This window comes from Anser cygnoides, chromosome 3 (genome assembly GCF_040182565.1).
Source record: "Anser cygnoides isolate HZ-2024a breed goose chromosome 3, Taihu_goose_T2T_genome, whole genome shotgun sequence".
NCBI classification, from domain to species: Eukaryota; Metazoa; Chordata; class Aves; order Anseriformes; family Anatidae; genus Anser; species Anser cygnoides.
The window spans coordinates 63,965,430-63,987,473 of NC_089875.1; the positions used below are offsets into that span (position 1 = coordinate 63,965,430).

Below are 22,044 nucleotides of genomic sequence, written 5' to 3' on the forward strand. Positions count from 1 at the left end.
AGGCCAATTTCTGTCCAAAGATTATACTGAGGTCTCTACATATATATAATAATGTATCTGTATAAAAAAGGGATAAAAGGTAAAATGTAGCACACATTATCACAGCAGATTGCTAAACAGAACAGAAGTTAGCTCAGAGGAGGAGCAGAAACAAACTATTTTTCTTTGGCTTTTCTTTAACGTGGCTGTTTCTGCTTCGATGTAGCAGCACATCTGTCATGCAAGAGGAATAACTGAATACTGCCCAGGGGTGCCCAGGTGGCAAGGGACTGAACCTGGTGTTTCTACACAACTGTGAATCTGAGATGGATAGTTATACCCTGAGCAGGAGGAGGATTTGGTGAGTGAGAAAGGAAATGGGAATGGACAGTCTTACAGAGGACTTAAAGAGATAGCAGCAACATGAAGTAGCACAATAACGAAGCCTGGAAGGAGGGTTTTATCAGTGCCATAGCTTCTGTAGACCTGAAGGAAACATTTCAACCTAAACCATTTCAAGTGGAGAAATGGTTCTCACCAAAAGGGTTATTTTAAGTAAAGCTCCCGCTTTCTTAGAAACAAAAAGTGTGGTCTTTTACTAAAGAGGTTGCCTTCCTTCCACCCATGCCAAAATGGATTTTCTTTTGCTTTTTGGGAGCTGTGAATTTAGATTTTGTCTCCATTCTTTCCTGTAAAAACGAGATCTACAAGGGTCCACCTCTCACACAGTGCCAAGTTGCATGCATGCTCGAAGAGCATAACCTTGCATTGAAAACTACATGCTCTAGTTAGAATATAGAGAAAACAGAGCTAAAAGAGTAAAATGCATTTTTATTCTGTATTTATAGAGGGTCCGTCATAAAGGCACACTAGTTTACTGTTCCCAGACATTAAGTAAAATAGATAAAATAATGACTACAGCTTTATTTTTTTCCCATTATGAACCACTTTGCATTTAGAACAATTGGTAGCATCAGAATGTTCCTGGATGATGATGATGATGATGATAATAATGATAATAATAATAGAGTGAAAATAAAATTCCTGTGGAACAGCTGGAAATAAAGCAGAGAGAGACCAAGGATGACTAACAAGAGGGAGTGTTAAGAGCATAATGGAAAGTGCAATTAGACTTATTCTTGTTTGGTGATAGAGATGTGGACGGTGACTATCCAAATATCTATCCAAAATGTAATGTCTCTTATAGCATATACCTTGAATACATAGTTATGTGTTTTTCTTTTTCATTATTGGTGCCTTCAAGCTTTTATTTCACCTAATGAATATACTATGCGTTTGTTGTTCTTGGCCCAGTAAATACAGAACATCATGGTTGTGATATTGTTCCTTCCCTTACCATCCAAAAGCCACAGGCATTGCATATATTGAAAAATGCTTCCTCTCGTGAAGTCACATAAGCCAAATACATCCATTAGTATCATATTTAATCCCTAATGAAATGAATTAATAATGCACGAAAAAATTACTTAAATGTTAGTTTCTTTCAATTTTTCTTAGTATTATGGCTGAACAGTGACATTATTAACATATAAACAACTGGCTTTCAAGATGTATTCAAACACGACAAGATGATACTCACTAGAGTCCTATTAGGCAAGAAGGAACATTTTCTGCAATTCCTTACCATACATGGAACATATTCTAAATATGTCCAGAAATACATGCTTCTTGAAGGAGAAAATTCGAAGTTCAACAATAACTTATTTTGTTAGAATACGTACTGTGTACTTAACATTGCACCTCAAAGCGCAAATTTTGCAGACTACAGAAATGTCTAGTTGAAAGGTTAGCTTGTACAAACTATATTTCTGCAAATATCTTAAGGCAAAACAAAGCTTTCTCTTAGCATTACAGAAAGTAATTTAGCGTTAGAGACTATTATACCTTGTGCCACTGGCCATCATTTATTTTGCTGGAAATCATTGTGTTGGTGTCTCCACTCCCCAGATCATAGCTGAAGTAAGGCAGTCCATTCTTTATCTGAACAGTAGCAAAATCAGCATGGTTGATGCGGGCCATATAAAACAGCAAGCCAGATTCAGCCATTGTCCGGATTTCAAATTCAATTGTAAGTCTGAAAATCAAACAAGCAAGAAAATGGATGCAAAAGAAAAGATATTCAGAGTAGACAAATTATCAGTAGATAAAATTATCCACTTTACCTTTTTGCATTCCTCTAACAAAACTTTACAGTTAGTGGCCTATTTTACTTGTCCATCAAAGTTAAGAAAAATAATTTGGTCATGCATGCATTGCATTTCATACACATCTGATCCCTGAAATGTGAGTGTTCATTAGTCCTGTTACTGTGGAAATACAGAAGTGCAACTTTGGCAAAGAATTTGGAGATACAATTCTCAGCTGCAGCTGTTGTTGCTAGAAAATCCCAACATTTGTAAAATTCCAGAGGTGTCATCCATCTTCCACACACACAATGCTCACAAATAAGAGACAGCTGTAGTGACAGTCAGCAAATGTTTAGTTTCTAATGAGTTGTATTGCCTGAAGGCAAGTTACCAAAGTTATAAAGATGCAGAGGGAAGACTTTACAGTTGGAATATTAAATGCTAATTTTGATTTCTCCCAGCAAAATATGGGGGTGTGTCTGAGGAAGTCTGCTCTCTTGTGAAAACCACTGACCTCTCTGACTGATTGGTAATGCTGAAAACCTCCCCTGCAACCAGCCTCCCCTTCTGAAGCCACCAGCCCCATACGTGCACTGACACAGGTAGGACAGCTGACGGTGAGGGTGAGGCCCCACCCCACGCAGGATGCATTTATTGCTTTTGTGAGTCTTTCCTTCTTACATCAAAGAACCTTGGAAATGGGATCCTGGGAAATAATTTAGATTATCAGAATGCAAAGGTTGTACTGGCAGCAGATCACTAGCCTAGCCCTAGCTGAGCTGCAAAGTCAGTACCTGAAAGCAGTTGATATATAAACATGAAAAATCATTGCATGAAAGCAGACAGACCTGGATTCTTATTTGAAAAGAGCACATGCGAGGACCATAGGATTATATTTTTCTTTTAATTGTTTTCCTAGTTTTCTAAAATTAGCATAAATGAAAATACACAGTACAGCATCTGTGTAGGTAACAACTGCGCGTGAAGCTGATGGACCTGTAAATTAGTAAGGCAGCAAAACTGCTTACTGGTGTGGCATAGCACATTTGTTAATGATCATGTGCCTTCACAGCAAAAATGAGCAATTAACAAGTTACAACCCCGCAAACCCATTGAAAAAAAAAAACATCCTTCTTAGAAGGAACTCTGGGAATTCCTTTGCATGTCAGTGTGGATATGTATGTATAATTATACTTCGAGAGGGCAATGTCATTTCACGTTTGCTGTGCATGCCCAATCTTAACTACTGCAAGAGAGGGAAAAAAAAGGTTGGCTTATTACCATAAATTGTCAAGTTACTGAACCTAGAAACTTCCTTCCAAAAAGCAACCAATGAACTCTGTTGGATGACCTAATTACATTCTTCTGTTTTTCTTTAAGTCAGTCTAGGTTCGTTAGGTTCTGCATGTGAACAAACCTTTACAAAAAAAAAAAAAAAAAAACTCTTTTTGTGAGGGTTACTTGGGTGGACACTTCATTGCCTAGATTTCATGCTTTAACACTATCTATGTTTGTGTAATGAAATGAATTAGCCATGGGACATAATCTTTTTCAGATTATGTCCATAACTGTGGGAGAAGCTTTTGAATTTTATTTTGATATTATTCCATGAAAGCTCATTACTGAAATAAACAATGTACCTGTTTTTCACTTTGGTGTCATCAAATGCGACGGCAATGTGGCTGTTCCTTGAAAGACCAAATTGCTTGCCACCTTCCAAAATGGCTGGTTCTGTGTCAGCAGCACAGGAATCCTGCAAAATATACAGTGCTCATACAAACTTTGTATTTTGTATCTCAGCTGTGCACCTGCTGGAAGTCCTCCAGCTGTTCAGGAATCAGACTATTTCTCCTAGTCTAGACACTGGCCCTGCAGTTTTCTGGCATGCTGATGTTTCATCCCACAAGCTGAAGTTATAAAGCAGTATGACAGGAACTTGCTTTAAAAGCAGAGCTCATTAAGCTGGTTGTAAAAGCAAATACAAGTAATATACGAGCATTGCTGCTTTCATGCCATCAGTGGACATTTACAAGATTCTTAAGTGATTTCTAGTGTCCTCCTTGCTCACATAACTGAGTTTTACACTGTAGGATGCCCTCTTACAGGAATGAAGCAAGACTTAAACTTGAAGGGGATGCTAGGCTGTTGACTTGAAAACTAGTCAACTTAAAAATGAGATAAAAATAGTTTCAGACCTTGCACCTGTCAGTGAGTCTTCATTTTACTTCTTTGTATTTTTTACAACTGTATTATTTGTTTAATATGCTGTTGTTTTCTCTGTTGCTGTTAAAAGACCCACACCAACAATAAAAAAAAAGCAGACTGACCTATAGAGGTAACAACTGTCAAACTCCCTGAGCTGTCTAATGCAGACACTTTACCCAGGGCGTAAATGAAGAAACCCCTCCCTGTCTGCTTCACTTTTATTAAACTTAGAGTGATATAACAATGACAGGTAAAATATCTTCTGCCCAGTATATTTTTTCCTTTTTAATTTGACCCGGTCTTCTAATCTCTAGCCCAAAAGCTCTTGTATGTGGGTGCCTGGAGCAATGGGACACCATGGTAATTACCAGCTCCTACTCATGTCTAGCTTTTGTCTCCCACTGAGAGTATTGTGAAGAAACTGCTCAGAGGATCTAACACAACACTACTAGGACAACAATACTACAGGGAAAAAAAAAACACTTTCATAGCTGTAAGCTCTGTTTTTAAGCACTGTAGCTGATACCATTTTGGGTTGGTGACAATCTGTTATCTGAGCCCTGACTCAGCAGGGACCTGCAAAGCACAAGGTGAGTTCCTTTGCAGACAAAGAGCTCTTTCTGTGAAACTTTTTGAAAATGTCATGAATGACTCATCAGCCACTAAGATTTCAAATACAAAGAGGAAATTTCTTTTTCCCTCTCACTCAGGTTTTCAGTAGTGTTATATTTTTTGCTTTCACACGTCACAAAGACCTTCACAACAATGAAGAGAACTTCTAAAATTAATTTTCCCCAATAATGCTCTGTATGGAACATGACAGAGCAGAACATCATGCATTATGACAAGTACACATCAATGTGCAATGACAGAAAAAAACAAGGAAAATTCAGCAGGACCAAACAAAGTTATGAATGTGTGCTAACAGTCTTCCAGTGATCATCAAATAGATAAATAAACCTTATTCTCTTAATGCTGGGTGAAGTTTTTAGTTATTTTAATATTTACAAGTTTGTCATGCAACTGCACAACTATGATAGTAATAATTCTCTCTATTATACTATATATATTATATATACACTATATATATATTCTGTAACAGTCGGACTTGCTAAAATTTTGAGATCAGGACTAACTACTGGTGCTGGAATGACAGGAAGGAACTGAAAAATTAACTAGCACCTACTTTCCTGTGGCATATTGCATGGTTAGAGGACACATTCTGACATTAAATTGCCTGCTAGATTGGCTTGTTAGGGAAATGTCTGGCCCTGACACTGCAGCTGATTCCCAGAGAACACTGCAGTTTTTCTGCATCCCAGCAGGAGAACTGTAAGGAAGTGCAAGATGTAGGGGAACGTGCCAGACACATCTGCAATGGCTGGAATCATAGCAAGCATACACTGATTAATTATGGATAATACTGATCAATAAAAACCAGCATTCATCATTCAATAGGGCGTGCTTAAAAAAAATCCAGGTTTTATTCACAAGCCTATTTCTGCTTTCACTTCAGCTAAGGACAGCCAGCTTAACAGCCTTCATAGAACTGTCAACTAAGTATGGATTATCAATCCACACTAAAATATCCTGGCTTTGTTTTTTTTCTGTAATGGCTTTAAGGTGTACTACATTTAAATGCGTCTGCTTAATAATCTCCCATATTACCTGAGAGTCTCAAGACTGAGCTCTTCAGCTGCACTTTACTTCAGTCTTTTCAGGTGTCAGGGACTTGACTGGTAAGTCAAGAAGCTAAGTGTGAATCACAGTGGAAATGAAGAACAGAAAAGCCCACTGGTGGACTGCGTCACACATTCTCGACAAACAATGCTGTATTAGCAATCACAGAAAAAGTAGGAAAAAAGGTAGCACAACTGAAACAGTACCCACAGCTCCTCAAGTAGTGTTAATAAAGCAATGAAGTAATGCCTGGAAAAATGTTGGAAGATACCATCATGGGGTCAAATGCAGATGTAATGCTGGCGCTCTTCATTTCAGTGGCAAGCGAGTCCTGAGAAGTAGTGAATAACATGAGGCAGAAGCAGCAGTTACCAAAGCACTGGTCTCAGTTGAGAAACATTTTAGCACTCATAGCAAGCAGCAGCAGCAGACTGGTGACCAGTGCATTTCCCAACTGTTGTACTTCTAGATCTTGTCTTGCCTCTAGTAGAGGATTTTTTTTTCCATTTGGAATTAAACTCCCCCTCCCCCTCTCCATGGAGATGCATAGTGGAGATCTAAAAGAGCTCCTAAAAGGACTTAAATAAAACAGATACCTTATTTAGGCTTCTTACATAGAAATGACTTTTTGCTGTATATTTTCCGTATACAGTCTTTGTTCAATGGGCTTGTGCATAACTGTCATTATCTCATTATTAAACAACAATTAATTATTTTGTTGCAACATTCCCCAGAAAATACTTTGGGGAACTTAGATAAATGTAAAAATGGTCCACAAGCTTGCCTTATAAAAAAAAAAATCAGGTCTTTAAATACTAAAACTGTTTCATTTTTCTGAACAAGAAAGTGGAATAACGGTATTTTATTTAGATTTTTATTTTGAACACCTGTTTCAAGTTATCACAGCTCTTGATATGTTATACAAAACTCACCTAGTTATAATGGGACTAGTTTCTGGTATTAATAAATAGACAATATTCTTCTCGTTTTCTGACTTGCCTTTCTTATTCTTCCTTGCTTCTTTTTACACTGCCTGGTTCATCTGTTTGGTTGTAAATTACTGAGTTAGAGAGGTGTCTGTGTTCAACATTCTGCTTGGGAAGTGGGAGAGATGGGGATGTTGCTCAGAGTTAAGTGTTCCCCAGCAAATATTTCTACTTGTACCTCTAGAGTGCGGGAAGGAGATTGATAACTCACAGGGAGGGATAGACATCCCCTGAATACACAAAACATGAGGACCCCTGCAGAGAACAGTGCCGGGATGCCAGTCACCCTACAGCAATTCCCTGAACTAGATACCAGGTAAGTGTTATAAGTGATACTCCTGGGCAACCTGATCTAGTGGGCGGCATCCCTGCCCATGGCAGCAGGGTTGGAACTGGATGATCTTTAAGGACTCTTCCAATCCAAGTTGTTAAGTTGTTCTATGATTCTGTGATCACAGGTTCTTCTTCCTTTTCTTTTTTTTTTTTTTTTTTTTTTTTAAATAATGCTTGATCAACGGGCAATATCTGATAACAGTGATCATTAAGAGCAGCTAATCCTTTTTACCTTGTTGTTGCATGGTTCTTTATCTTTGTATGGTAGCCTTACTATGCTGCATATTTGCTTACTTTGAACTCCAAACAGAAAGTTACAACTACTCCACCTTGTGGGAATTAATCAAAAATGCTGCCCCACAGCATGAATGTCCAATACATACTATTCTGGCGCTAAGAGCTAGGTAATAACTAAGACGGAGCTTGCTTATCTTTAACACTTAGTTCCCAGGTACACAGATGGTTGTATGGGCTTTGGAGACTTCAGTAGTGCCTGACAACTCGTTCTTCCACACGTATCTGGCCAGTGAAGGTGGCCATGAATCTCAAATATAAATTAATCTTAATGAGTAGAGATTTTTGTCCTAATTTTTGTACCATTATGTTGGTAGGAAAACATTGCTAGACATCCTGCCTATTTTCAAGGAAAACCAGATGTGAATTCTGAAAATGAGTCAGGTAACAAGGAATGACTGATGAAGTGAATTCATGTTCTTTTCTCCCTAGCTGACAGACTAGATAGCATCCCTGCTTAATCCTGACTTTTCATCCAGCGTGGAAGCTCATCCCCAAATGGTTAAAAGATCTTGGGAAGTCAATCTGGAAGAAACTGTCCAATTCACTGACTCTGATGTATCTGATATATATAAAAGTGGAAAATAAATGTTGGATTTGTCAGCTTGTCAAAACAGTCTCATAGTACTGTAAATTATGGTATTGTAAATAAGCTCCTAACCGTGAAATGTGCAGTCCTTTCATGCTATTTGGAAATCTCATCCATACCGAACTACATAGTGTATAAAGGCATGGTTTGTATACAGATATAACAAAATGGAGAGGATTTTTCTCCGAAGAGTATACTCCAGTGGATATATTATCCAGTTTAATATTTAGATATATAAGGTTATATCTTTTCTGGGCAGTAACATGTTGCATCAACTTGTAAAACTGCTACATGTGTGACAGAAGTTCCTTCTTAAATGTCATTGTATATGACTACTTGCTCCTGTCTAGCAATTTAAAATTTCTGGCAATTACCATTGAGCTCAGTTCAGCACTGACTGGGGTTTTGGTTATTAAGTCTCCTGACAAAATTTATGAAATAGCAATAGAGGAATTGTCTTATCAAACACCTCTGGTCTACCTGTTTCTTTATCCTGTCACTGAGTTAGCGGTTAGCATGTGCTTCAAAGAACAGCACAAGAAATATTGTAATGATGTGAATTTCCTACAGGAAAATTTCCTTTCCAATCCTGACCAAGTATTGGTAGGCTTACATCCCGAAGTATGAGGGTTTAGGGATAAGCATGCAAGCCAAAGGGAATTCTACATCATTCTTTAAAATAAGTTGTGATAATCCAAGCAAGTGCAATCAACCAGTTTTCCATTATCCACAGGTTTTACTGACCTGCAACAAAGTGTTCTCTTTACAACATCATGCTGAATTGTTGCTACTTTTGTGAAAAACAAAACAAAACAAAAAACCAAAAAAAACCAACAACAAAAAACTTCATTATTCTTGGTGGCTGGTTTTTAATTTTTGCCATGTAAGAGAAACTTTTCAAGCTTTACCTGAGTGAAGTGATCTGTACTTACAAGTGCTGAAGCTAGAGATGGTGTCGGAGGAGGTGGAGAGGCTTTATCAGGAGGCGTTCCTGGTTTTTCTTTCTCCCCATCTGGCTCAGGTTGGATCAGGACTGTTGAGTGGGTTGGTTTATCTTCATCCTCTGGTGGCCTAACCTCTGGTTCTAGAGAGGGACATTGGCCAATATCTGCATTTTCAAAGGACACGGCTTGAGCAAAGTCCATGGGGCTGAGAACACACAAAGAAATCAAGGTTTGTCATTAGTTTTTCTGCTTCTTTACCACCCATTTTTACAAAACAGCTTAGTAATTTCACTTCACATAACACAACAGCCAGGATTTATCCCATCTGGTTTAGGTACTGAAGTGAGACACTTAAATTAGAAATGATAGCTGCAGTTGGCTTTCCTTCCTACAGTCAGTGTAGAGAGACAGGCACCCTCATTGGCAAGCTTTGCTTGTCTAGGTAGGCTGAATCACATTGTGGGGCTGTCCTTCTCTCTCTGCTGTACAGTGATGGAGTGTGGGGTGATGAGATCCTAACTGAAGTTCCTGAGTTATGTGAAAGAAAGATTTATGTGAATATTTTCTATAGTGATTTTACTTTATTCATTGTACCTTTTCTTTCTACTTAAATGTTCCTTCCAAATTACCGCAGAAGGCACTTTCCACAAAGCAAATTAATTTCCACGGTGGTTCTCAGAACTTGGTTAATCTTGGAGATCAGCGTTATTTAAAATAGTACCCCATACATGCCTATCACTGAGGCAAGTCTTACTACAGTGTTTCTGTTGATTTCTCTGGTCTATTTTATGGTTAAATAGACAGATGTTGTCTTGGCTGTAAAACACCTAATTAATTGCATGTCCTTTGGAGTGCATCTTGCAGACAAGAAAGCAAGGTCGTATTAAGAAAACAGAATATGTTTTAGGGCTTGCTGTTATTATGATTCATTGCAAAAATGAAGTTTCTTTTGATAGCCAAGGCAGTTAACCAGACCTTTTTAACCAGACATTTATTGTCATTCGTGAGACTTACGCGGCATTGATGACGAGATTCCATATACAGCCCTCGAATGCTGGTATGTTTCTGAGAGGTGCAATCTGAAACTGAGAAGAAATGCCCCCCACAAAGAGTTTCCTAACAGAGATGGGCTGGTCTGTTGGCAATCTCTGAGTCTGGCCTTTGTCTTCATCTACTTGAACAGTAAACATCCTGTGAAAAACATTTAAAAGCAAAAAATAGATATTTTACTCCAGCTATTGCTTGTATTAAAATCACCATTTTGCAGGCCTCATTTACTCATGTGCCAGCTATAACACTGAGTGAACCCAAATTATGTAATTAGCTGCTCACATTAACTGAATGTTAACCCCTGGAAGGTTTTCAGCTACTGCTGATCTTCCTTGGTGGTTCTGTAACAGAGCTCAGCAAAATTGTGCTGTGGAGAGGCAATAATATCAGTCTTTGGTTGAACAGGAAGAAGTGGTTTGTAGTGTAGCACTGACATGGTGGGAGCCAAGTCTGCTGTACTGCATTATAAATATAGTCCTCAGCAGGATAGGAACAGCATGGGGTCGCATTTTGTTTGGCTCCTTGTTTCCTGGTTTGTACGTGTTATTATTTTCTTGCAGGTGGACAAGCAATGCTGCAGACTGCTCTGATTGCAGGAATCAACTGCAGATACTGTACACTTTTTAAAAGATCTAGTGATGCGTTTCTTTTTTTTTTTTTTTTTTTTTTACTTTCCCTGGGGGTGATGGCAGAGTAGAAGAATTGTTCATCACACTCTGATGCAAGTGCTATAATTTAGTCTCATGGGTAACGCATATGTTACAAGTTAAAAAAGTTAAAAAATACAAAGCTCTCCCACAGAAGACACTGTTAAGGGCCTACCACAGAAGGAGGTAAAATATACTTCCAGCAGGCCTCAGAAGCACAGCTGTACTGGCTGATCAAGCCAATCCAAGAAATGAATAAAAGAGCAAACAGGAAAGGTGTAAGTATGGTGATGGCAAATATTGTTCTGGTAAAGGCCAGAATTCAAATGTGAGAGAAAAGCTGAGTACTCTTTCCTGTCAAAGCTACTGAGATGCAAATGTTGCAGGTTTGTACCACATTTACAAGGAAACCTTGTAAAGGGGACAGAAAGTGAAAAAATACTTTTCCGAGCCATACATTGGGTATACTAGGAAAGCAGTGTTAATGTAAGGTCTGTGGAACTGAGGGACAATAGATAATTTTGACGGCTAACATACAAAATGAGGTATAGCAATGAGATAAAAAAAATTAACTGCTGCCTTTGAAATAACTTACAATTGAAGGATGAAACAGAAAATCTTTAACTTTTGAGCAAATCCAGCTCAAGGTGAGCTGAGTCGCAAAGGATGGATGAGAACTTCATATTTTTGAAGGTGATTGTAGAATGCTACTGGGCATAATTTCTTTATGTTGTTTGACTGTATTTAATAGAGTTTAGCCAGGAAAGAATCAAGACCACAAAGAAGATGCATTTGTATCTATAAACTTTGATATGATCTATCAAGTGCAGTTTTAATTTCAAATATGTTACAGTTGTGGTCAAGAGAAAATAAATACCAGGACCTAACTATTCAAGCACCTTTGACTAAAATTAGATATCTAAATCCAGGTTGTGTATCTATAAGTAAGTAGCTTGATTTTTCAGAAGTAGTCTTTATCCCTAAGTCATAGCAAAAAAAATCAGTTTTTGGTAGATAACCTCACTTTTTTTTCTGCTGCAAAATGATACTGAACTCTTATATTCTCCCTTAAAAAAATACAAATGTTAGACAGAAACCAAGTATTGAAAATGTTCATTGAAAAGGGGCCTATTTTCATACATGAAATGCTTTTTTTTTTTTTTTTAGACAAGTCCTAGACAGAACTGGATAGGCATTTAAGCACCTAAATTAAATAACTGACATACTGCATGCAAATTTTCCAATTTCCTGATAAATATGGATGCATTCATTTGATCTAGAAATCTGTAGAGTAAGAAAGTGGTTCATTTTTTGGAGGGTTGCAGGAAGTGGGTATTAAAAGCCCTGTCTTTGAGGAGAATCTCTAGGATTTCCCCTAGATCCCTCAGCAGTGGAAACAGAAAGAGAGAGATTTCTCTGGAGTCAGTTCAGAGCAACAGACTAATTTATGTTCTGTGAAGTATCCCAAAGAAGATACTTCTCTTCACTGCCTTCAGAGCAAACGTAGGAAAATTAGCCTGTCAAGACTCGAGTTATCCTTTGTGCTGCTGCATGTTATCCACTGCTACTGATTGTCAACTTCTTCGTCAGCACTCATACATTTCATCTCATCTTTAGCCATTACCATAGTAAACATTTTGGCACCAAGCAGAACCACACAATGATGTGCATTAGTCCTCAAACAGTATCCTATAATTAATGTGGAAGAGAAAGCAAATAGTTTATAATTATATGGACAATTAGCTGTCTGAAGAGTTTTCAGATGACATCCCTCATATTTAATCAAATAAAGCTTGAGTTCATAATGAGCAGAGGAGGGGGTTAGTCTTAATTTATATCCTTTCCCTTCCATTTAACATACAGGAACTGCAAAGTTCAAACAATTTGTTTTGTAAGAGAGCTACTTTGAAAAAATGGAGGGTGCATCTAACAAGCATCATCACTGGATGGCATTGTACAGCAATTGTGTCTTGTACTTTCATGGGTCAAGCTACTGTACTTGCTATAGCACTGATGAAAAGAACTTTCTTTGTTCTTTAGAGCTTATTATAATTACTGGATAATTGTTTTCTGTCACAGCAGCCCATGATGTTTTGCATAATGCAGTCATCCATTTCCAAAATAATTCTTTCTCCCAAAGAATTTGCAGTTTTACCTCCAACTAGACTAGGGAGAAGAAGCTAGGGAGAAAGACTTTCTGAAGGCACTATTTACAAGATTTTTTAAAATCATACAAGAGAAATTGAGACAGAAAATTATACTGACAAAGGACAAAGCAAAGCAGGTTATAGAGAACACAGGAGGGCACCTGGGGAACAGACAGACAGGAGTTGTTGGACAAGGAGGCTTCAGTGTGATGGGGCATAAAGAGTAAAGCCTAGTATTCAGCATGCTTGGATAAGCCTGTTCAATTAATCTACCACATTTTGTAACATGCTGGATGTCACATTTTCTTTCTAATTTCTTTTTAACAAAGCAAGACAGAACAGCATTGTACATAGTGCACTAATCCTCTGAATGTTTGTACAGTAAATGCCTACAAACCCTGCTTGGAACAAGGGTGATTTCAGGCCATAAATAATACTGACTACTACAGTAGTGCTGTTTCTAATCACTTCCTCAATGATGAAGGGATAATGAGCATTTCTTATGATAGCTGAGAAAAAGTAAAGGAAACTAAGTGAAATTCTGTTAAAACAACATGGTCTGAGAAGGTGTGCAATGGCTTTCCAGCTGTAAGAAAGACTGTTGATTACCTGGGACTGTGCACTGTCACTGTTTTACCATTTTATCCGGGCAACACTGTACATCCACCAGCACACGGCATATCAAAACAGTTACAGACTGCTGTGCTGTTGCTATTTTTTTTGAAAATGGCCTTTCTCTACACATTTCAAAAAAGTGATTTACTGCACCACAGCAGCATTTCTGATGTACAGATTAGATTAATAAAATTTATTTGCCAAGCATCAGAAGGTTAAAAATGCCAACTCAGACAAATGTAGGTCTTTGGAGAAACAGGCTGGTAACCTATGAAAGCACATATACATTGCTGTGCAGAATAGTAAGCACTGGCAGGAACTGACTCCTGAAAATTTTTGGATAAGGAGGCACATTCTTTGCCTCAGTGGAAGCATTTAAGTGCATTGCTAATGACATTGGTGCATTCATTTTGTTGAATTGTACTGTACTGTACTGCATGTTCTGTAGCACCTCCAGATTATTTGTTACCCTTTAGCTCTTTCTATCCTCACAGAGTGTGCTCTGCCATCATGAAACTCTCCAGCTTCTGGTTTGATGGTGATTCTGTGTGGATCCCGTGTTCCAGTGGAGATATGTACTTCCAGTCGACCTCTGTTCAGGAACACTGCATAGTATGCCTGCAACATATACATTGCTACATGAAGGTAAGGTACATTTGGAAAGAAACAATTTCACTTGTTTTTACATTAGTATATATGTTTTATTTTTTTACACTGGCTTTTATATTGTTCACTGATAGTTGCAGTTCTGCTGCTTTTGCCACATTCAGGCTCTATAGTATTTTTATAATGAAGAATGGGTGAAATAAAGTCATGCTGGAAAGACTCAACAAAAAATTTGACTCTGCATACCTATTTGCAGGGAAGCAAAGAGACTTCTAACCTAAAATTCTTCTGATTTTTGCTGTTCCAAGGCCTGGTCTTAAATCTATCAAGTCCTGAATAGCTTTGGTCTCAGTGTGAGTTCTGCATTTGGAGGGCTGGCAAATCATGCTTGTAGTTACTCTAGCAACCAATATCATGTTGTAGCAGATATCAAGATCTAACCTACAGTTACTATAGCAATGAGCGTTATGCTCACTCGTGTGACCTGAAGAGCTAAGTAATGACAAAGGTGCCCCTACCCTGAAGTCAATGTGACGTGGGCGAGCCATTATAATGTGTTGTTCCTGGCGTGTGTTGCTTCAGGTCACCAAGGGCTTTGTCCCAAAATAAGTGTGAAGGAGAACAATGAAATATCACTTCCCAAAAGAATGCAGCAAACATTTTTTTTACTTATCTTTGTTGTAGTATGTCTACCTATTAAGTTTTTCATTATTCAAGACTTGAATAATTTCTAACTCTGCAGGTATTTTCTCTGAATAAATTGTCTCTATCCTCTTCTTCAGAAAGGGCGAGGAGAAGAGGTTGGAGCACTCTTAAATCATAAATCCCACAACAAGGAGCTTATCTTGCATTGCTCTTAGCTTTTTTTATTATTATTTTTTCCCCATTGTCTCAAGGAAAACTGAATGGTCCTCATTTGAGTCTATGTGAACAGGAATGAGGTGTTTCCAGGCACAAAGAGTGCAGAAGTAGTCCTCAGAATGAGGACTAACATTCTCAAACATTTAAGTTTGATTAAAAAAAAAGAACAACATGAAACATCTATATCATAGAAAAACAATACATTGTTTAGCAGCAAGCAATGGATGTTCAAATATGATTCCTTAAGAGAAAACAGTTGCTTCAATAAAATAATAAAAAAATGGAATTCTGAGCCCCTATCATGTTTTCCATCAGATAAAGAATAATATTAGAATAAATTTTTCCCCAGTCACTGAATTTTAACTTAAGAACAAACATGACAGTGCCTTGGAACAGAACTGAGTGGAAAATAAAATTGGTAAAGTCGTGGGTTTCCTTTATCTTTTGCTAGGTTTTTCGTACCTGTCCAGTCTGTCTGCGCTTTCTCCTCAGAGGGGAAGCTTTCCTGCGTTCCTCCAGTTTCCAGCTGGAGCTGCGTTCCAGCTTTCCTGCAGGAGTGTACCTGCGTTTTCTCCTCGGGGGGACAACTGTGCCACTTGTACCAAACAAGATGATCCCAGACTCATTCTTTGTGCTGAAGGAGAGATTGATTTCTATGCCCAAGTCAAAGGAGACAGGCTGCAGTTCCACAAAGCCAGGTTTGGGGAAGCTAACTGTATAAATGTTCTGCAGAAAGGAGAGGACAGGAAAGTGCATGAGTAGAATTAAAAGCAGAGCATGAACACACAGCTTCATTAACTAAGATAATAAACTATGTAAATATAACTACTGTGAGAGATGGAAAGTAATAATAAACATTAAGCAATTTACTTTTCAAAGTGTTGTGCACACATGAGTTTACCTGTTTATATCTGGTGCATCAGAATATTTCTGGAATTCTTGGTTACAGGAATACAAAGTTCCAGTCCAATTTCAGAATATCCTCCCATATTAAAACTATCTGCTCAGAGTTTTTTTTTTTTTTTTAATATGAATGTTTTCCGTAGAGTTACTACAGTGAGATTTTGCTTTTAAATCAGTATAATTGTTAACAACACAAACTACATTCTATTATTTTTCAAACTTGCCTAGAAAATACTTTCTATTAATGAGTCATTACTGCCTCATTATTATTGCTTCACTAAGCACCATTGCTTTCTTGATGACTCAGGCTCGCAAATGAAGCACTCCTTGCTCATGGCCCAACTCTTTGGACATTTGTAGCTATAAGCACAGTTTAAAGAGTGGAGTATTTCATCAAAACAAAAATTTGTGCATATTCATGAAGACTTTGTGTAATTTCTGCCAGTTCTTGCACTCTTCCATCAGAGGAAGACCACTCTATAGAAAAAAAATGATTTTTCTAAAATAATTAACCATTTTGTTCAGTACAGTAAAACTGTTTTCAGATATAGAGATAAATGACTATGACAGATAAAATTGTTGATGTTTAACTTTCTCTGAAATCCCAGGGCATTTACATAGCTTATTATATCCAGCCTTTTTTTTTTTTTAATGTTATTTTTAATGCTTTTACTTCACTTATTTTTAATTATCCTACATATCTTGTTTTAATGATAATACTTTATTTAATTCACCAACAAAATGTTTAATCCAATTAGATTTCAAACTCAGAAAACTCAAGAGTTAAAAAAAAAATAATCCTAAAAAAAAAAGTTCTTTCTAAGATTCACAGCATCAGAAGAAAATGAATACGACAATCTTTCTCTCCCATTCAGGAAAGAATCTACAATCAATGGAAATAAATAGGAACTTCTAAAGATTTTTTTTTTCTGAACTCAAATTACTAAGATTTAAAAGAATTTGAGCAATCTGGTTGTTTACAGTTTAGCTTTACCACAAACCTAAAAGATTAAAAATGGCCATCTCATGACATATCCATTTAGTCTACACCTTATCCAAGAGTCCTATTATTGTATTCTTTTTGTTCTGATGAAGGTAGAAGTGATGAATACAGCAAAAGTGGTTACTTGTCTTTAGTTTATGCTGGCCAAGTTCCAGTTACTGTTCAAAGGAAATTAGTAGTGTTTTGGAGAGCATCAAGTAAACAGCAAATAATTTAGATTTACTGTACTGTTATCTGATATGCAGCTCTAGAACGCATATATTCTTGCAAAATTATCTTAAATAGCATATGTTTCCAGGGAAGAAATAAAAAGTATTAATCAGGAGACAACTGTCACCTGAAATATTATTTTTATATAAGACTCTTTGTTTCCATGGAAAATTACTATATTCTTTCCATAATTTTGAATCAGGATTCTACAACTTTTATATGAACCAGAAGACTGTTAATTAGAAGCAGCAACAGTTGAAAATAATTGGACTTGAGCAGTATTCAAAGTTAAAATAATAACACCAATGTTGTACATTCTGAGTGATCAGTAAGAAATGTCCCTACAACTTCAGTGGTATCTTGTAGCAATAAGCGTTCTACATTTCCTACCCTAAATGTGACTTTGTTTCAGTTACCCCGAGGCCCTCCGTGGCTTTCAAAGTCACTCATTCTGTAGAGAATGATTTTGCAATAAGCATTGTCTAAAAACATCTTTAAATCCTTGAATTTTGTATGCATCATTTTTTAAAGGTTTTTGCAATATTATCAGTGCCTAATCGTATCTTCATTAATGTCAATAACTCCCATTTCAGTCAGTTGAAACAAAGCTGATAAACATTGTAGAAAATCCTAGTTTTTTGAGACAGTTATATCACAACTGTCTAGGAATACTGTCCAAGAAGTCAGGATCTGGAAAACTGATCTACTTTCCGATCAGACTAATTAATCTTTCTTTCTCTTAAATAGTTCTGATGTTTAGGTTAGATCTCTGTATTTTTTCTGAATACACATTATACATTAAAAATGTTCTGCCATAAACCAGAAAACATTTATGCCCTTTAAGACCAAAATATATTAAAGTCAGACTAACCTCCAATGTGCATCCTTTAGTTAAACCAACAAAATCAGGACTACTCAAAATATTATATGGTGTCCTTGAAATTTCAATCTCTTTGAGGCAACCTGTATATTTCTTTAAGTTCACTTCAGGCCTAAAGAAATTCAAAAGTACAATTTAGTTTCAAGACCAGACTTTAGCAAGCGCACAGGCAGCTAAATGCAAACACATGCACTTTGAGATGCACAGATGCTTGATTTTTATTTTTAAATACATACATATACACAAATGAATACATCTTGCCTTCTGCCACCTATCAGTACATAATGCACTCATCACTCAACAAAGGTGTAACAGGAGCTTCATCTCCTTTTGGCAATAGACCTCTTTTTTTTTTTTTTTTCTTTTTCTTTTTTCTTTTGGTAAAGGAGTGTTGTCACATTTGGTGACAGTGAGCTTTGAAATAAGTATTTATTCTTTAGGCAAAGAAGAAAGATGCAAACTGGAAAATCATAACAATAAGGAAAAACCTTGACTGGAAGACAGATGTTTCATTCATCTTTATGCATGCTAGATCTTAATGAAAAAGGAACTTTTGCAGAATATAAATATTTATGAAGTCTTTGCCAAAGATTGAAAAAAAAAAAAATCACTTGATATTTTCAGTGCTTTGGGAATCCTTTATGGTCACATGGACTAACATTTGATTTCTTTATATTTTATATTTCCAGTATATTTCCTATGAAAACAGCTGCATGTTTATTTTAAACATAGTAATACACTTGACTTTATTGGGTGGTTAAAGAAAACAAAACACTTGAGTTTGTTATAGAACCCAACTACCCATTCAAGACTTGAAATACTATAGCAGAATTGCAAAGTTCCAGGTTTTGACTCATCAGCTGGAAGCCTGAAGAAAGGAGAAACCCCCTGGAAGTTACACTAAAGATACTTGAATGTAAAAATATAATTTGCATATTCCAAGCCTGGCAACACCAGAGAGAGACTGTAACTGCTGGTAAGATCTGAACCAGGTTTGCAAGGAGAAAAGCCTTATAAAGGCAATTCAGAAAAAAATGTTGCCATTCATACCACGGAAACTAAATCCCAAAAGAAAAGCACTAGTTAATTCGCTCACAACATTACGGTCACCCATGAGTGTTGGCAGTTTAGTAGAATGTCTGAATAACGTGAGCAGCTCAAAGAAAGAAAAATGAATTTGGAAAATATATAAGGAGTTAAAACCGCGAGGCGGGGGTGGGGTGGGGGGTGGGACGGGACAGGACAGAAACAAACAAAAAAAAAACACACCAAAAACCCACCACTCAACTCCCTGCAAGGAAAGAAAAGCTTTTTAAGAATGTTAATTACAAAATAAAAACATTTTGCTTAGATACTGTTTAGCTGCATATTTTGGTACCGAAAGCCATTCTTTGCATTATAGCCATCCTAGCAAGCGCAATGTATTCTCTGGCAAATTTTCATCCTGTATGTAACTTAAAGTAACCATCTGGCTTACTAAAATAATCCTTATTCTGTTTTATTTACAATCACGTAGTTGCGATCATCTTTCATTTTTGATTTTCCTAGCTCTTCCCCAGCTCTTTTAGAGACTCATTTACCAGCAGCAGAACCCTTTTGCCGTGTCCCTGTCAACAGTGCCCATACACTCCTGTCACTGTCGTCCATAACCCCTTCATATTCCTACGCCCTCTTGTCCTTTTCAATTACAGACTGCCGTCCTGCTCTCTGGTTACAGGCAGTTCCTGCTATCTTACATTTCCTAACTCATATGAACCCTAAAGCCCTGTAAACATTTAACACTTGCTTGATGTTTTCTTAATGAACTTTCCAAGTTCTTTCAGATCTTAGAAAATTATTGGGCTTTTTTTTTTTCTTTTTTTTTTTCTTCTCCAAAATAGGATCGATTTCAAGTCAACATGAGAAAAGAGTGGAGGATGGAAAGAAGAAATAATCTAAGTTGTCTTTAGTTGATTTTAAAAGAGTGGGTCTCTTGGATCACGGTGGGGAAGTTACATTTTTCTAATTCAACCTGTGAATTAAGCTGCAAAACTGAGTCAAGTTCAGTTCATATCTGAAAGCTCAAAGCAAAACTGGAAGCAAATAGCTGCAAACTGAAAACACTGTAACAAATAAGTGACATCCCCCATCTTCTCCCCAGTTCTTAAACTTAGAAGTGGCAAATTTCACCAAAGTCTGCACCTAGCTTTCATACCCATCTCAGGAATTAATTCACAGCCTTGGAGTGCATTGCTCCTTGCCTGACCCTGGACTATGCCGTTCTTACAGACTAGAGATCTTAACCAAACTTGGAAATACAGCTTGTTGTAGCTTTGCTTGCAATGCACTCCAGTGTAATAAACAAACACAGCTGAATTAAGCAGCTGTGTGAAGAAAATAAAAGTTGATTGTGTAGGTGTGGGCACAGCATGTAACATGACAGCGTTAAGCACTTGGAAGCAGCTTTGCTTGTTGCAGCAGGAGCAACTCGCTGAATTAACAGCCTTAGCATAACAGCTGGTATAAATACTACCCACACGCTGCTTCTGCATTGCCGCTTGTGCTTTCAAGCTGCACTTACTAGACACATGCAAGTCATGCAAGTAATCTGATTATCTTTACCTTGCTTTCATACTAGGATGAGAGAGAAAGAAAAAAAAATCAAAATTACATTAATTATAGCAAATGATACTCATTAACAAGGTTCAAAATATTTCACTGTGAAGCAGATATATAAACACATAATGGATGGTGAGTTTCTATACACACTACTAGGCTATCATAATTAATCGGATTACTCTGAAAACAGATACTTTAAAATGTAGTACATCAGAAAGCTTTTATAATTTGTTGCTGTACTTGGTCGTGAGTAAAAAGCAAATCATGTAAAAGAATTTTGCAGAACTGACACAACCTGATAATTACAAAGTCAGGGACCTCAGCATCTATTGTTTGCAGTAGCTCAGCTTTGCTTTAATCCCCTTTTCACTATTTTTGACTCTAATTTACCTTAAAATTCATCTTGCACCAATGACCGATTTGCCTACAGCTGTAGGCAAAATGGTTACCAGAGGTCCAGGTAGCTGCTGTACACTGGTTTTCTGAGCGACCACAAAGGATTTGTTGAAATATAATTGCTCTAGATATTTTATAATGTGCTGGTGTGATTTCACAATTACACAACATAGTGCTAAATTTCAAGAGGAAAATAGCTTAGATCTTTCTATTGCTGGATGATTTGACACCAGAGGTCAGTTATTAACCTAATAAATTAACAAATGTGTCCATTCCTTTAGTTACTGAACAGCCTGTGGAATAATCACACCAGTTCCTTGTACACAAAACAACTTTAAGGCTGTCATTATGCCATATAGCTAAAGCTGACATGGATTAATGGGCTTGTTTCTGTGTTGCTCATCTGTTCATTGTAGCACAGAATTCTCTTGTTCTTGTAATTGCAAAACTGCTGAATATTCATTTAAGCCTTAAGTAAGCTTTTTCGTCTATTTAAAACCATGTAATACACACACTAAATTCAAGAGTCTGTTATCCAGTTACTTTATTATATTAAAATTTAAGTTTATCAATAATCATATGCAATGTTTTAAAAATATATAACAGGAACTTTAATGGAGTAAGAAATTCAGGGTCAGGCTTCTGAAGTGAAAAGGTTGACATATTTCATTCCAATTATATTACATATATCAAGGGGAATTTAGTTTGTCTAGGAATTTAATATGTCTAGGAATTTACATCTACAAATAATTTTAAGTGATTTCTAAACACCGTATTTTTAGATGTATTGAAACTATAGTGACCCGGATTATGAAGACATGCATGCCCATTTAACAGTAATCCCACAGGGCGTAGTTTGTAGTTCAGTTTTTCTACTCATGCACAAGTAAAACACTTGTGATTAATTTTGTGGAGGTATGGAGGTGTTTCTGTATGATTAGAGTCATAAATTCTATTCATCATTTAAGAAA

General features: G+C 36.9%; 1 protein-coding gene across 1 annotated transcript in view; it reads right to left on the minus strand.

Annotated features, from left to right (window-relative positions):
- Positions 1-22,044, minus strand: part of LAMA2 (laminin subunit alpha 2) — a 380,764-nt gene that overhangs the window by 7,391 nt on the left and 351,329 nt on the right. The window contains exons 53-61 of the mRNA XM_066993195.1: positions 20,681-20,692; positions 18,071-18,191; positions 15,546-15,809; positions 14,086-14,234; positions 10,172-10,348; positions 9,146-9,362; positions 6,283-6,342; positions 3,767-3,879; positions 1,885-2,074 (exon numbers count right to left, since the gene is read on the minus strand). Of these exons, the coding sequence (XP_066849296.1) occupies positions 1,885-2,074; positions 3,767-3,879; positions 6,283-6,342; positions 9,146-9,362; positions 10,172-10,348; positions 14,086-14,234; positions 15,546-15,809; positions 18,071-18,191; positions 20,681-20,692 (1,303 nt within the window). The remainder of the gene's footprint in view (positions 1-1,884; positions 2,075-3,766; positions 3,880-6,282; positions 6,343-9,145; positions 9,363-10,171; positions 10,349-14,085; positions 14,235-15,545; positions 15,810-18,070; positions 18,192-20,680; positions 20,693-22,044) is intronic.